At 47.5% G+C, this 17,636-nt stretch overlaps 1 protein-coding gene across 3 annotated transcripts in view; it reads left to right on the top strand.

The window, feature by feature from the left end:
- Nucleotides 1-17,636, top strand: part of LOC106580748 (RNA-binding protein Nova-1) — a 55,625-nt gene that overhangs the window by 12,004 nt on the left and 25,985 nt on the right. For all 3 annotated transcript variants that reach the window (XM_014162114.2, XM_014162113.2, XM_014162112.2), the window contains one exon: nt 1,033-1,176. In XM_014162114.2, the coding sequence (XP_014017589.1) occupies nt 1,033-1,176 (144 nt within the window). The remainder of the gene's footprint in view (nt 1-1,032; nt 1,177-17,636) is intronic.

Below are 17,636 nucleotides of genomic sequence, written 5' to 3'. Positions count from 1 at the left end.
AGGATGTTTGATGCAGTATTTCTCAAGTGAAACAATGTGCATGAAAACGATTAGTCTATCGTTGAATGGCAACAAACACTTCATTTAAGAATCCCTACTGTTGACCAATCACCGACGAAGCGGCGTAGACTTCGGCTTTTGAACTTCGGCTTGCCTCGAGAAAGAATGTCGTGCAACGAACAGCCCAAAAAAACCTGTCCCAAATGCCAAAAATGAACAAAAATGTCACAAAATGTTGTTATAATATATGTAGGAACTGTTCTGAACTGTTTTGGATGGGAAGCATGTGGACGCTTCAGCAGGCAGGTAGCTATCGCCCTACAAAACAAAGGTACTTTTGTTCCGGGGGGGGGCTTTGTTTCCTCTCTGCTGCTAAACCCCCATCTGCCCGCTTTGAAGCAACGCCTTCATGTCTTCAAGCTTTTGATGTTTCCGTTGTGTTCCTACTACAGTAGCCTGTGTGCCTTCATGTTTTGTCCTATATCCCAAGAAGGGTGGGCGGAAGAACAGGAGCTGAGAGCAATGGCAAAGTTTTCTCTGTTATGTATACAGTAGTTTTGAAACTGGCCAAAGTGTAAGGGACATTTATGGAAACCAGAGTGTGTAGCAGTAGATGGTGTATATATGGGAATATGGTTATGCAATGTGTGACTGTGTTTCCAAAAGCATTACGTCTATTCGATTAGATTTAACAAATCCCATAGACCTTTATTAATAACGGTCTGCCAAGATGATGACAAAGAGTAGGTTCTTCTGTGAAACGCTAAAATTAGATTAAAACAATTAGTGAAATGATTTACAGCTGTAAATGCCTAGAAAGAGGATAGTTGTCATGGAATGATAATCTAATCATTCCCTTAGATGATTTTCTGTGGAGTTTAAGGATGCCTGAAAGATGAATGGATAGGTTGAGGGGGAGAAAGAGGGTGCAACACAGAGATGGATGATAGTGGCTGTATGATTTTACTACAGGTAAATGGATCACCTGAGTGTAGTATATTCTTACTTCCTTTTTCTGTTTCCTGCTTGCAGAGGAAGGTGAGTACTTCCTGAAGGTTCTGATCCCCAGCTATGCGGCCGGCTCCATCATCGGCAAGGGTGGACAGACCATCGTCCAGCTGCAGAAAGAGACCGGCGCCACCATCAAGCTGTCCAAATCCAAAGACTTCTACCCTGGTGAGTGCTCGTTGACCAGTGCTATATTTCAATCAATGACGCTGTATTTTAGAGATCTTTCAATATACAGTAAATAAGCTTATATCCGGAGTGTCCTATATGAATTTATTTTCTGACCTCTGCCTCTCAAAGAGGCTTCCCTTTTCCCAGACGTGTTCTGTCTGGAACCTGATTCCACTGGGTAACAGACATGGCCTCTGTCAGAGCTCAGGTTTCATGCAGCCGTGGAGCGAACACAGAGTCAAGTTCACCACAGATACAGGATTAGGGTTAATTAAAGGTGAAATTGTATTTGCCTAAACTCTTAATTCCCTCATGACGTTACATTTTGCACAGCTAGACACATGAGAGGCGCCTCAGCTGTGTGCCCAGGCTGTCAGTGAAGCAGCTTGTGTGCTCGATGAGAATTTGCTCTGAACAACACAGGCAGGAAGGGATACATTGAAATTATGAGATGAACCAATCATTGTACATGTTATATCTCTATTGCACTCAATGGGATTCTTGTCTGGACATGTGAAATGGGAGACGGTAGAATCAATTTCAGATGTTGGGCTCCTTGTTAGAAGAGCATTCTAATTCCCTGTACATCCTTCTACTGCTAGCCATGTCAACAGAACAGGCCATCTCTATTGTATCTCCTCTCCCTGGGACTCAAGACCCCATACTCCAGCCAGCTAGAGCAGATGCGAGACCCCCACCACCCCCAACACTCCTCCCTTATTGGAATTGGCAGTAACTAGCGATCTGATGTTGAGAACGGCCTCGTTGAGATAGAGAGTGAAAAGGACCACAGAAAGAGGGAGGAAGAGAGTGAAAGGGGGTTAAAGAAAGAGATGGCTGTAAGGGCCCCTTTCTGTCGTCTTGGAGGAGTGCGGGGAGGGGGGGGACGTGTGTGTGTGGGGGGGTCCTTCCTCTGCACTGAAGGAGGCATCTGTATGCAAATGAGCACCGGGCAGCTCTTCCTGGGTGACAAATCAAAAGGTCCACCTGCTGCGATGTCCCGTCTGGGAGGGGGGCACGGAGGGAGGCGCTGGGCATAGTGGGTGCCGTGGGGAATGATGAAAAAAGTTGAATCAAGTCAGAAGGAATGGCTGTGTAGTGCTTGAGACTCTGTCCCACCGCACAAGACGCGCTCCCTCAATTCACCCTGGGATAGTGCCTCACCAGCATTTCATTCCCAACCAATTAGTTAGCCACAGCAGTATTGGGCCGAGACAGGAAACATTCATTATTATAGGAGCCAAGATTTATTAGATACAGCCCCTTCCAAATATAGGCCGCTGCAATGTTTACTGGAAAGTAGCGGCCATATTTTACTGCGACCTTGCGTTGACAGAGTGGAGGCGCGCTGCTCCATTTTACAAGGGCTGAAAAAACGTAGATTAGAAAAAAGATCTCTGTATGACAGCGTCTTTGCTCATACCTGCAGGTGTCTGAGCCTATAGGGAGAGTAGGTTAAGGATGCTGCAGCCACTCAGGTCATCCATTACTCTTTCTTTGGGGATCACAAGCAGAACAAAGATATTAAACATTAGACATCGCACCCAGAGCGCGGGGGTGCAGGTTAGTCAATCTTTTCCCGCTCATGCTGTATTTGATATTGACGTTTGAGAAATGCTGGAAACTGATTAGGAAAGTCAATGTCAACATTTCTTATTTCATGCCTTCAGATAGGCTCCTGAGTGGCGCAGCGGAATAAGGCACTGCATCTCAGTGCTTGAGGCATCACTACAAACACCCTGGTTCGATTCCAGGCTGTATCACAACTGGCCGTGATTGGGAGTCCCATAGGGTGGCGCACAATTGGCTCAGCGTTGTCTGGGTTTGGCCATCATTCTAAATAAGAATTTGTTCTTAACTGACTTGCCTAGTTAAATAAAAAGGTTAAAATAAAAAATAAAAAACAATTAAATGGCAAAGAGCCCCAAGGCGCTATATGCTCGTTCACTTTCATATGTTAGCTGCTGACTAAGGAATACAAGAAGATAGCTAGGTGTTTTCCAGTCCAATTATCATCCAGGTGATGAGCTTACTTGTTCTGGGTCACCTGTCCAGTTTGGAAGCTGTCTACTGTCTCCAGAGACTAAGTAGGTCAAGAGAATGGAGGCGGTGTCTCTTCCCCCCCTTTAATTTGAGGACCTGCTGCAAATTTGGGAGATACATTACAGTAAAATGCTCATTGACACATGGTTCATACAGGGGCGAAAATCTCATATCAACTTTGGGGGGGACAATTACATGACATTTTCTCAAGAGCAATTCCTGAGGGGGACACCAAAAGTAGTGCTGTAACACATAGCCTACATTGTAATATGGTAAATGTATATTGAGGAACCAAAGAAATAAGGTGTTTGCCGTACTCCTAACTACCGGTACCCAAAACTACACAACTACTCACAACAGCAATACCATTGCCTTTAACAAATCTTAGTTCAGTCACCAGTTTAAGTTGGGAGTGGGGGTATCCATGGCATTTTCCAATTATGTTCCTATTTTACAAGTAAAAAAAATTGAGAACCTTTCATGTTGCCAAACAAAGACTCAACAAACTTACCTGAGACTCCCTGTCTCTGCCAGTCTGTCCCTCCATATCTGTCCCCAACTCTGCTGTCTGTGTGCCATCGGTTGCCTGCTCTGCCTAATGACATCATTGTGAAACATTTCCATTAGAATTTCATTTCTTTCTTATGAAAATTTTATCAACTAGTCTTTGAGATATTAGGCTACTAGGTTTCTTACTTTGCGTTTTGGTGTACTGAAAAATACTCTGATGTCCGTCTTTTATTTTTCTGCCATTTTTCTACCTGGCTGGCTGGCTACACACACACACACACAGTGTGTAGGTTATTTACAGTAGGAGATGGGCTTCTATCATCTTATCTTTTATCATTCTATTTGGGCTTTGATCTAAAAGGTAGCTAGTAAATGTGAAACGGATTAAAATGACAAGAGTTGACAGCTGTATGAGTTCACCATTTACACAACATATGCTGCAACCTTTTGTAATTTTAATAGTTTGTTTCATATTGGCTGGCTTCCAACAATAGCTGAATTTGCAAAGCTAGCGAGCACCAATTCAGTTTCAGTGGTGTTTGCTATAATCTTTGCTACCTGGGTTAAATAAAATAAATAAATAAAAAGTTCCCTTGCGACAATTTAGCTTTTGCAACGAGACCATTAAATATATTTAAGACAATGGTAGAAGAGAGTGTAGTTCTGTTCAGTTTGGACTTCAGTTTATCGCTAACCTTATCACAGGGACTTTGAAGCACTAACTTACATCATCTGCATGCTGATCTCGGAATAAACTGACGATAGCAAAGATTCCATCTTTGACGAGGCCACATAAATGGAATAGGTACTAGCTAGCTTAATAGTTAATATTTGCGCGCTAGCTCTGCATATTCAGCTAGTGTGTGTGCGCGATTGACTGGATTAACCTCACGTCAGTTACGTTCATTGAGTGCCTTTCAGACAGTGGCTACGACCCCTCTGTTACCTTGCCAGTGGATCAAACCATTGTGAGGAAAAGGGTGGGGGGGGGTCGCAATCTTTTGAAACTTAAAAACGTGCTATTAAGTGTCTATAATTAGAACAATTGCTTTCATTGCGTATTATTAATATTATTTAAATTACATAGTTATGTTTCAGTGATATATTGGGGGGGACAAATCATATTTTTCCCAGGATGGGGGGGTCCCCCCGTCCCCCCCGGGATTTACGCCCCTGGGTTCATAAAGACCACAGCCTTTACATGTCTTTGACCTATGAACCCACTTACAGGCTACCACCTACAAATCGTTTGCTGTTGTCCACCTATGACACCCATCCCTCAGGATGCCCTCCCGGTATGACGTCACCACAGGGACAGTTTAATGGGGATCAAAGGTGATGATGGTGGAAGAATAAAGAACTCTCCCTTGAAGTGAGAGACAGTCCCCCCCGTCTTGTTGTTTGTTCCTCAATATTGACTCCCTCCACGTTCAGCTTGTCCCGACCAACCGCGCACTGATCTTTCCCTCCAGCTTCTCTGTCCCTCCCTATCGCTGGAGCGTCGCACCATATTGAAGCTTTGTCTTAATCCTCTGCCATGATTTCGGTTTTCAGTATTTAATACCTTGCCAAACCCCACAGCCCTTCCCGCTGCCCCCCTCCCCCCACCCACCCACCCAGGCATTATCAACATTACTGATTTCGCCCTTCTAAGCCGCTTAGGCTCTAAGCTTTTTGACTGAGGGATGAAAACCCGCAATATTGCATATCCAACTCGTTTGGGTGAAATGAGTTTTGTGTTTGTTTTCATTTACGGTCTATTTTCAAGATGAATCATTATTACCATCTGTGGTTTAATTCAGTTATTCAGTTAATTCAGTATGTAATCTAAATACAATTATTGATGTCGATTCTGACTGAATGTCAGAAATATTGTGATGAATGCATAGTTTGATGTGGCCATGCCGCTTAACCGAGAGCTTCACTGTTGATATGAAGTTATGCTGTCATTCTCTAGACTGCCCTCTCTCTTTTCACTTCTGGTCAGCCATGTTCCAGGCTGTAGTTTTATTCTAGGAAGTGATGCTGTTCAGGGGAGTAGTTAGATATGGGAAGGGGCATTGTAAAGGCTAATGGTGGAAGGATACCACTATTTTCACTGTATTTTGATGTTAAACTCGGTGAACTCACACCTAGAGACAGGCCAGTTTCATTGGGTTGAGATAGTTTTGCCTTGAACTGTTGATCATTTCTGTCATTGATTACCTTTAGAAAACATAGAAAATTCTCCCATATCCACCACTGCCAACATTATGCCATTGGCATACATGTACAGCTCACAGGAGGTTGGTGGCACCTTAATTGGGGAGGACGGGCTCGTGGTAATGGCTGGAGTGGTAATAGGTGGAATGGTATCAAATACATGGTTTGATGCCATTCCATTTGCGCCGTTCCAGCCATTATTATGAGCCGTTCTCCCCTCCGCAGCCTCCACTGCTGCAGCTTTAAAAGCAACAATTCTCATTTTAATAGCAATACACTCCATCTTCATTTTAATGCAATATCATGAACTCCACAGCACTTCGCTGATGTTGAGTCAATGCTACCTAATTGTATTCAGTGCCTGTGTGCATGTCAGCCTAGTATGTGGAGGGTCTTTGTTGAGCAGCGGTAGTGACAGTGTCGCCAGTAGTAACAGCAGCAGTCGCAGTCGCACCAGTGAGCGATCACAGGCTGGTGACAGGGTGTCCAGCGTCACCGTGGGGGCAGAGGAGGTCCCCCTAATCCCACTGGCTTTGTTTTGTTTTCCATCATGTGTGACGTCACCGTGAATGCCAACAAACGGCCCACTGGCTGAATAATTCCTCGGTGCCAGTCAGTGCCTGAGCGATCACTGCGCGGTCTACCATGCCACCATGGGGCTGTCACGTCACAGGCAGGCAGCACACACAGGAGCACACAGGAGCACACAGGAGCACAGGGAGGATTATAATGAGGAGGATTAAACTACTACTTATCAGCCTCATCATCCACATTATCTTCACCGGGTTATTGTTTTGATTTGAATGGTTTTCTGGCATTATCAAGGTGGCCTTGCTTGACTGTATATGACAGCTATGTTTGTGATGTATTCAGTTTGGCGAGATAGACCGCTGGACATTCTGTACGCTTCCAGGTCCACTCCATCACCCAGCTGCCTTGTGTAACTAACCCAGAGGCTGCATCAGGCCACATCAATCACCCTGCCCAGCCAAGAAAGGCATGGCTAATCAATCTAAGAGCCACATCCATAGCGGAGTGCAGGACATTGTAGCTACCTGCAGACGTATATACCCAGATGCATTCCTCTCCTCTTCCCTCCGACCCTTTGCAGCTATCCCATTTTGCATCTCTCTCTCTCTCTCTCTCTCTCTCACTCACTCACTCTCGCTCGCTCTCCCTGCTGTCTTCAGTCTCTGATGTGGTGTACCTTCGCCGGTTCCGTGTGCTCCAGCCTTTTAATCAGATATAATAAATGAACTCACTGGGACCGGCCTCCGTCAATATATCCCACAGATCAATTGTACCGGGAGTGGGAGCATCCTGCCCGCCTGCATGGTGAAATATGATTGTCATCAACCCCCTACACTCTCACTATCAAACAACCCCCCATAATCCATTCCCTGCATAACCTCCATTGATCTAACAGGCATAATTCTGTGTTTACTTCTGGAAATGAGAACTGTGGCTAAGTGTGCAGGGAAAGGTTAAGGGAAGAGAAGCAGTAATCTTTTTCCGCCCGCTGAGTTTTATCACACGGTTACTCATATCCCCCCCCAGACTCCCCCTGCAGCACCACAGCCAGTCAGCATGATAACTCACACCAGAGTTTAAAAAAATAGCATTGTTTTCTTAAAAATGCTTGAATAAAAACCAAACGGGTGCATCATCTCCAGCTGAAATTGTATGTCATGAAACATGGTAAAACAAAGTCCTGCGACAATATTGTCTCCAGTAAAAGAATGCAGGGGAGAGTGAATCCAGTCATAATCTTACTTTCTTTTAAGAATCTTTGAACAGGTTCCTCTTCTGTGTCTAAATTGGGGATATCTGACCCAGTGAATCTCACGCCACAGGGCACCTGCCAATCACAATATCATCAGACCTGGCAACCAATCAGAATACACCTCTGTGGTTGCCGGCACAGCAGACAGGCCAGAGGTGTCCTGTGATTGGCTGTAGCCGGGCTGGCTGACAGAGAGGGACGGGGGCTTTTGTTACAGGCTGATTATATACAAAGGGAGTCGAAAATATCCCACCTCAATCCTTCCTTTGTGCTGGCATGACAAAGCTCTGCCCCAGCTGTGCTGTCTCCTCTCTGGGACTATGCAACAACTGCTACTGCCTGACCTAAAGAGGCCCAGACCTACATAGGACTAATCAGCGCTAGAGCCTATTTGTTAGAGGGGGTTGATGCAGGCATATTCATTTCTATGGTTGAAGGCACAAGTAAAGAGATTATGTCTACGGGTCTTTTGTTTCTGAGGGAGTAGCTGTGTGAATGGATGAGGTTTCTGAGAGAGTAGCTGTGTGGATGGATGAGGTTTCTGAGAGAGTAGCTGTGTGGATGGATGAGGTTTCTGAGAGAGTAGCTGTGTGGATGGATGAGGTTTCTGAGAGAGTAGCTGTGTGGATGGATGAGGTTTCTGAGAGAGTAGCTGTGTGGATGGATGAGGTTTCTGAGAGAGTAGCTGTGTGGATGGATGAGGTTTCTGAGAGAGTAGCTGTGTGGATGGATGAGGTTTCTGAGATAGTAGCTGTGTGAATGGATGAGGTGAAAGTAGAAGGAGAGAGTTGTGCGTTAATTAGAGGTGGAAATGTGTATGTGACAGATTGGGGGAGCAGAGAGAATGGGAGGGAAAAATGCAATGAGAGAGTGATGAAGGAAAGCAATATCCAGTGGTTTGAATGGTCAATGATGGCCCCAAACTGTCAGCGACAATAGAGAGTGGTGGGCCACTCTTAATGACAATAGAGTCTTTGACATTGTGACCGAACAGCCCCTCAAGGGTGGGGGAAGGGGGAAGCGAGTTGGTCTCCCATCTGCCTCAAGAGGTTCATATCACACTGTGTGTGGTGTGTGTGCAGGCACTGGCCTATAGTTTGATCAGTTTTAGCATGTTATGCATTTGTTTGGTTGCTAGCTTGACCACATGTTTGGGTGTGTTGTATAAGTTTGATAGCTACAGTAATTCTACCAGTGGAGGCTGGTGGGAGGAGCTATAGGAGGATGGGCTCGTTGTAATGGCTGGAATGGAATAAATGGAGTGGTATGAAACATCAAAACGTATGAAAACCACGTTTAACTCCGTTCCAATGATTCCATTCCAGTCATAACAAAGAGCCTGGCCTCCTACAGCTCCTCCCACCAGCCTCCACTGAATTATGCTGTCTAAGGAGATACAAATCCAGGCTTTCTAACTCATTGTACTATCCTAGCAGTTAATGAAATAATGCAACTCCCTCTCCTTGTCTTGTCAATGCCATGAGTATGATTTGATATAATCACAATATATGTTGTTGTTGTGTGCCACCCTGCTGAAGTCAGCAGAATATAGTTGATGCTTATCAGACAACTGCCTGACTCTCTCTTCACATCTTGTCATCAGCTGCATATTTTCTGCGAGCTCATCACAAAAATGCGTGGTCTTTATTTAGGCTTGCTTGGCTAAGCAACAAGGCTTGCCTCTTCAGACAAAAAGAGGGGGGAAAAAACGTTACTGTGGAACACGCCATGAGTGACAGTGTAGGAGACAACAGACGTTCTGGCTTCAACAACAGAGTCGAGTTAGAGAGTGGAGAAAAGAGTTGACATGTTCTCTCCTGAAACATGTTGTCACAAAGCTCAGCCCCACCCACTGAGACGTCTGAATCACCACCACAATTGACTTGTTTGGTGATCTGAATTGAGCTGCATTGTGGGATGTTAGAGAGCTGAGAGAGAGAGACTTCCTGTGTTCGCATCACAGGAGGTTGGTGGCGCCTCTATTTGGGAGGACGGGCTCGTGGTAATGGCTGGAGCAGAATTTGTGGAATGGTATCAAATACATCAAACACATGGTTTCTATGTGTTTGATGCCATTCCATTTGCTCCTTTCCAGCCATTATTATTTACCGTCCTCCCCTCAGCAGCCTCACATGTATGCTTGTGTGTGTATACGTGTGCACGGTGTTCTCGAGGTACAAAGCAGGAGACAGCACGCCCCTCGTATTCCACCCCGTCTCCCAAAACAAAGCGGGGTTTTGTGGGACTGCACTGCACACCCTGTTGCCTTGGTGATCGGAATCAAAGTGACAGCCCCCCAAGCAACGGCGCCCTCCCTTCCTCCCTCCCCCTGCCTCAGCAGGTGTAGCAGGAAGAGGAAGATGCCTGTCACTTCGGGCCTTGTGTCTCTGCTAGAGGAGGGGAGAGTGAAGCGGGACTGCGGCTGCGCAGCTCATCTGCGTTTCTCCGTGTTCGACTCAGATCGAGGGGGCCACAGATTCAGGGAACCAATGGGTAGCGAACAGCGCTGCAGTCGTTTCTGTGCGCCCGCAGAAAGGATGGGAAGCAAAAACACAACAATGTCACATTGACCTTTTACTTCTATTGAAGTCCTACCTCGATAAGAGAACTGGATTGTTTCGAAGCCTTTTTGGATTCGATAACATTGTGGTTTTGATCGTTTACGTTGGTTGGGTCTATCGTGGTTGTTATAGGTGATGCATTACTTATAGGGGAGAGCAAATTTAGTGAGCTTTTAATCATGCTTATGGTCGCTGGCTTTATGCTACTGTACAAGCGCAGATATTCAAAGGGAGAACGTGTGAAAAATACAAGATCTTTATATGCAAATCGAGCCATCTGTGCTCCAACTGGATTGCCTGGTTTCTCTGCCACGCAGACACCCAATAGCAGGGTTGGGGCCCTGAGTACACTCTCCTGTGATTGCACACTCACAACAATGACACTTAGCATTTATGGTTGCCATGGAGACGTCCCTCGTTGCTGAATGAGGTTAGAAGCAAAGGTCTAAATCTCCTAATGCCCTTGCCGTGGGTGGAGACTCTGTCTGAGGGAAAGAGAGTGTATGCCGCAACTCTCAGGGGGAAGAAATGGAAGGTCTTAAAGGAGCGTGCTGCACTTTTACTGCCTGACAATGGAGACCTGCTTTGTGTGGAGGTTGCATTCCCTTTAAAATGGAAGGTGAGCGCTGACAAAGAGGTTCATTGAAAAAGAGAGCCGCCCCGGTAGTGGATTCCCCCCCCCCTTCTTTACAGACCCAGTCTCTTACATGGGGACAAAGCTCCCCCCTGTGCCCCCTCCCAGTCGCCCCCGGTAACCCCCATCTCCCCCCTAAAAGAAAAAAGACCAGGTTCCACAGCTGCCTCTAGCTCCGCCCCCTGTCCCTCCATTATCTCTAATCCCCAGTGAAAAGCTCCCCCCTTCACACCCCAAGTCCTCCCCAACCCCCTATATCCTCACCCCCTCTCTGTGGTTCATTTCCCCAAAGCCATTAGCTGGAACGGCCCCTTCAACACACAATCTGCACTCTCACTTTAATTGCGGCAGATCGGGGCGCGCTAATTAACTGTGACCTGGCAGAGGGGTCTCGTTAGGGGGCAACAGGGCAGGGGAGCAGGGCTGTGGGTGTGTTGGCTGGGGTCAGTACAGTTGGTGTCCGGCCACGTCATGAGACAGCCGGACCCATTGTCACATGGCTGCTGGAGCCCTGACAGGGCTCGTGATGAGATCTTGATGGGTTTTATAACCCTTGACCTGCGTATGATGATGGGTGGCGTCTACATTCTGGGGTCTTGTTCTTCTCTTGAATGACACACTCTAGATGATCATTTCAGACAGTTTTTATTAACTCGCTAACCAAAAATACAGTATATGGGGATTTACGATGTATTTTTATTTACGGAGATATATGGAAACAGTGAATCAACCTAATGTTACCCGGCATAAATTGGTGAGGCTGTTTATGAAACAAATTATTTTGGGGCAGTTGAAATCATAGCCATCCAACGCCATAGGGTTTTGATGAATGATAATGACATCAGTGTTGAATGGGGATGCTTTACCATCCGTGAGTTTTTCATGTCACTCCTAGAGCAGCGGCCTCAGCTCCACTACATTAGTAAAGACGGGTGAAACCTTGGTCCTGTTAGTCACTAAAAAAACATTGCTAATTGTTGTTTTGCTGATAGCTAATTGCTATTTTCTCCTCCTGCTGTTGGAACCACACAAACACCCCCCAAAAAGACTGAAAGAGGATACTGCTCCCATAAATCACATGAGAGAGAGAAAGTGTAAAAATATCTGTAGAAAGAGGAGGAGAGAGAAGGGGAATGGATGGAGTAGGAATGGTGTCCTCCTATGCATTTTGTTAGTTGAGTCAGACCCTCTCCTCTGCATAATTATAGTCCTGCTGATTATGTCTTTAGTCTAAACACAGAGAGACCTATGAGAGGCAGCCCAGGCCAGGGTCGCCCATGGGCCGCACGTGCGATCCCAGCCTTCAGCCCCCCTACGCCTCCTCTTCCTGGCAGGTGCGAGAGGAGAAGGCTGCTTTTCAGAGGCTTTTTCTGGAGCAGCGCGCGCTATACCGCCTTACACCTCTAACCGGGATGCGAGGGGACAGGGGATCGTCAGTCCGCCTGCCAACAGGCAAAGAGAGAAAAGGGGGGAATCGAGGGGGGGGAAGAGAGGTAGGAAGGCAACATTTTAACCCTGACAAACCTCCACGCTTCCTGGGAAAAGCCAAATGACTCTCCTTGACCCATACACTCAAACCTTTGGCGTTCTCATGCTGAACCACATTTGAAAGGAAAAGTCTAATCCACAGATCCACATATTCAGCTGTAGAGTCTTTACTAGTGTTGTCTCAGAGACTGGGTCTCCACTTGAGAAATCTTTCCCTGTTTTCTAAAACATGCCGTCCTGTACCAGGAGGTTGTTTAGCTATTTCACAACATATTGACTGACACGTAGCTGTCTATTTGACACTCCAGTGAGTGTTAGGTTCTGTTTGTTTAGGAGAGAGCGAGAGTGCATTCATATAGGTGAGGATTTTTTCCATAGTGTTTACATAGTGTAGAACAATACTTGTGATAAAGAATGTGCCGACATCGGCAAGCATGGGTCTTATGTGTTTTTTCCGTGGGATTGCGCGATTCAAATCAAATTGTATTTGTCACATGCGCCAAATACAACAGGTGTAGACCTTACCGTGAAATGCTTACTTACAAGCCCTTAACCAACAATGCAGTTCAAGTAGCAGCCCATGTAGGGCTGAGTGCAGACTACAGAGCCTCTGTTACTTGGCTGAGGCCCGTTCACAGGCTCCATTGCCTCATTGCAGTTTGCAGCTGTATAAAATGGGGAACAGATTTTATATGATGTAAAACGGCAAGCATCCCCTGTCTCCATGGAAAAGGTCATTTGTTGAGTAAACGCTGTGGTGCAGATGAATAAGAGTTTAGAAGGAACAACACTACTCACAACACGCGCCCATAGAAACAATGAAAAGAGCTCTGTTTCGAATCTGTGGCTCCCACTGGACTCCATCGTCATGGCTAGAGAAGGTGTGGTGGAGAAGAAGAGGTGGAGAAGAAGAGGTGGAGAAGAAGAGGTGGAGAAGAAGAGGTGGAGAAGAAGGGGTGGAGAAGAAGAGGTGTAGAAGAAGAGGTGGAGAAGCAGTGGTGGAGAAGAAGAGGTGGAGAGGAAGAGGTGGAGAAGGGATGTTGTTGGCAGGTGGGGGAGGGGCAGTACAGTCTTGCCATGGTGTGTGTTTCGGTGCATGTGTGTGGCAGTATGTGTGTCAGTGATGGGTTACCGTTAGAGGGATGAGGCCGGGGGGGGCAACAAGGGGAGAGGAGCGGCGGCAGGATTAGAGCGGTCTATAAAGTCGTGAAAACGGTGGTAAAGCTGAGTGACCGTCCCAGTAAACCCTGCAGCTCGTCAGAGGAGCCACACGACCGGGTGGAGGATAGAGGAAGGAGGGTGGCAACGGAGGGTGAGTCACTGTGGGTAGGGAGGGAGGCAGCTGACACACGGATAGGAGACGGTCAGAGGGGCAAAGGGTAGGGTGGGGTGGTTGATGCCAGCTGACACAGTCTGGCCACCCTCCAGACCAGACCAGGGGGATGTTTAGACAACTTTGATGGACGCGGGGCGAGCGGGGACAGGTGTGCGGTACCCAACACCGCCAAGGAGAGATATTCTTAATGGGAGCTCAAAAGAGTTGAGGACAGGGAGCATTTGGGGTGGGAGGGTTAGAGGCTTAGACCCCTAATCAACTGCCTTCAGCTGCCTCCACCCCATCCCCAGAGTGAAGGCTTCACCAGGCCCCCATCTCTTTCCATCGACAGGAGCCACCATGGTCTGGTTGACCCTGGAGCCCAGGCCCACTGCAGGGAAGGTCACAGCCAGCCTTAATGCTCCTTAAAGCCCTGGGCCACTGCTGCCAGTCTAAACTCAGACCTCCATTCCTGTCCTACACACACACACACACACACACACACACACACACACACACACACACACACACGACGCTAGAGGGATAGCTCGGGTGGGAGTCAAATAGTCAATTCAACATAATAGAATCCAAGTAGAAAAGCAGGACAGACACTTTGTCATCTATCCTCCTGTTGTGGTTGTCAAGATTCAGCGGTAATCAGCACAGTGGTTTAGCTGATGTGGCAGTACAGCAGGGCCCCCATACACCTCTCAAGTGTGATCTATGGTGGAGGAGATCTGAGGGACCCCTCTGTATCCAGGCTGTATCACAACCGGCCGTGATTGGGAGTCCCATAGGGCGGCTCACAATTGGCCCAACGTCGTCCTGGTTTGGCCAGTGTAGGCCGTCATTGTAAAAAATAATTTGTTCTTAACTGACTTGCCTAGTTAAATAAAGGTTCAATAAAAAAAAATGAAATACCTAGCTGTGGTGAGAGGTTGAGGAGAGGGAGGGCTGGGGGGGTGGTGTTCAGAGAGGGAGGGCTGGGGGGTGATGTTCAGAGAGGGAGGGCTGGGGGGGTGATGTTCAGAGAGGGAGAGCTGGGGGGGTGATGTTCAGAGAGGGAGGGCTGGTGGGGTGATGTTCAGAGAGGGAGGGCTGGGGGGTGATGTTCAGAGAGGGAGGGCTGGGGGGTGATGTTCAGAGAGGGAGGGCTGGGGGGGTGATGTTCAGAGAGGGAGGGCTGGGGGGGTGATGTTCAGAGAGGGAGAGCTGGGGGGTGTTGTTCAGAGAGCGGAGAGCTGGGGGGTGATGTTCAGAGAGGGAGGGCTGGGGGGGTGATGTTCAGAGAGGGAGAGCTGGGGGGTGATGTTCAGAGAGAAGGAGAGCTGGGGGGGTGATGTTCAGAGAGGGAGGGCTGGGGGGTGATGTTCAGCGAGGGAGGGCAGCCAAGAGCCTCTCTTCTCCTCTCCCCCCTAACCTCATTCCTTCATCCCTCCCTACCTCCCTCCCTCCTACTCTCTCGCTCTTCTCCATCACCCACTAGCCAAGAGTAGCTGCCTCATTATTCATAGTGTGTGTGTGTGTGTGTGTGTGTGTGTGTGTGTGTGTGTGAAGGGGAGTGTGGGTGTATCATAATTAGGCCGTCTGTGCAGTACGGCCCGGCCCGGCCCAGGGGTTGATGAGACAGGGTTTCAGAGTGCTCCAGCCCCCCCCATCCTCTGATCTCATCTCCTCCCTCCATCTGAGCTCAATGCGGATGGCAATCAGTCACCGTTAGACTGATCTGGGCTGACCAGGAATTCACACAAGGTCCAGTTACCACACTAGCCCTGAGACCACAAATGAGCTGCTGAAATGTGTATATGTAACGGTGTTTCTGTGTGTGTTTCCAATGTGCACGGTTTAGCTGGAAGAGAGCATCTTTTCTAGGTATATGTGTGTCAGTGTGTGTGTGTGTGTGTGTGTGTGTGTGTGTGTGTGTGTGTGTGTGTGTGTGTGTGTGCGCGCGCTTGTCCTTTGTGTATTGTGGGTCAGATGTTTTAGGATGTTAGTAGTATCAGCCACTTGAAATCATCTCCATAGTAACCACGTTGCTCCTTGCTAACGCAGCCTGGTTCACAGCCAAACAAGGCTGGTTTGACACATCTCCCTACTCTGGCTCTATGGCCATGTCAACATGCAGTTAGACCCGTTTGAAATTTCATTGGAAGAAAAGTGACAACTGTCCATAGAAATTACAACTTCCAAGAGTCCTTACAGCAACCTGGCAGAATGTATTTTTCTCTGGGTAACACCCCTCCTTTCCCACCACTCTCTCTATCGCTCTCTCCCTCCCCTATCTTCTCTCTCGAACACCCCCACTCTCTCCCCCCTCTCTCCCTCTCCTGTGTACTGTCTACTAGCTGGAAGGTCTCAGAGAGGTGTGAAAGAGGGCCTTAGGGGGGTGAGGGACAGAGTGTGAGAGAAGATGAAGCACAGACCAGCGGAGAGAGCAGACATGGCATCTTTTCAGCTGTTTGCACGGCATGGGCCCCATAACCATGACAACGCCATTCTTGCTGGCTGAAGTCGAACTGAGTAAAAGTGGGGGTGGCTGGGTGGACAGGGGGGAGAAGGCCCAGGACTCACTCAAAAGAGTGACATCACCTTATAGGATTTTACTGTTTCTTCCAAGTCCTTTTGTTATTCTTTTGAGATTTTCTTATTCTTCCTCTGGTGCACTCAATCATTGCAAAGCTGAGAAGGAGGCTATGAATTATATTTGCTGATTTTCTGTTACAGGTACTTATTCCTCTAGAAAGCTGCAGGCCAGTTGTCCACACCAACACTCAGTTTTAATATGGTTCCTAAATGACCTAAATGCGTTCCTTGGCTGTACTCCGGGCCAACCTGGCCCTCAGACTCAGTGGCTGCAGAGTGTTTTCTCTCTCTCTCTCTGTGACCACTCATCTCATCCACAGGCACCCTGGAACATGACTGACATGAGCACATTCAAAAGACATAAAGTGATTTTGGACGGCAACCATTTGCCAAGTTTCCTTGACCCCCCACCCCCTCCTCCCTTACTGTTCATGATTGCATAAGCACATGCAACGTCCACATCCAGTGTAGTCGCCTCACATGCAACCTCTCCTTTTGAAATAATAGCATATTACGTCACCCAACAGGCAACAGCTGCCCCGTAATATTTTCGGGGGGCCTGCCGGTTGCCTGGGTGACTAGGAGGAATAGTCATGGGTCTGGACTGAACCAACCCCCTCCTTCTCTCCAACAAAACACACATAAACACATTGCATCCCTGGAGTCCCCTGTCTCCCAGCACCTCTCTCTCCTGCTTTGTGTGTAGGGCGAGACAATGAGCCCCTGACACTCAGGGGACCCATCTGTTTCAAAAGTGCAATCAAGTGAGCCGCGATGGGTGGACAGGAAAATACGAGTCACAGAGGAAGGGTGAAGCCTGTTTTTATATTCTCCGCTGTCTCTCAGTCGTCCTTGTTGACTCTCACACACTCTTTTTTCCCCCCTCTATCTCTCTCTTCTGCTCTCTCTCTCTGATGGTCATCAAGCCAGGAAACATCTGTAACCCACGGGTGAGAGTTCATGTTCCAAAACCTAGTCAGAACAGGCAGGCAGGCAGAGTCTTCTGCTACAGTGTCCCCCTGTCTGCTGAGACAGATAGCTCTGCCTACTTTGTCCCTGGAGCTGGGCCGGGTCATTAAGCCGTTTCTATGGGTTCAGTGCCCTGTCAATCAATCAATCAATCAATCTCTCTCTGCTAGGCTGGTATCAGCTTGTGGTCAGCACTTTCTAAATGACAGTGAGTTCTTCCCTTGGAGATATGGGTTTTTGATCTTTTCAACCTTTGTGGTGTGACTCTGTGTTAACCTGTAATCTAGAAATAGTTTAACACCATAATTTGACCATAAGGATACTGGAGAGTATGCATTTTGTTTACCCATGAGAACAATACACTGAGTG

Source organism: Salmo salar, chromosome ssa20 (genome assembly GCF_905237065.1).
Source record: "Salmo salar chromosome ssa20, Ssal_v3.1, whole genome shotgun sequence".
Classification (NCBI taxonomy): domain Eukaryota; kingdom Metazoa; phylum Chordata; class Actinopteri; order Salmoniformes; family Salmonidae; genus Salmo; species Salmo salar.
This window is presented reverse-complemented; position numbering and strand designations above follow the sequence as displayed.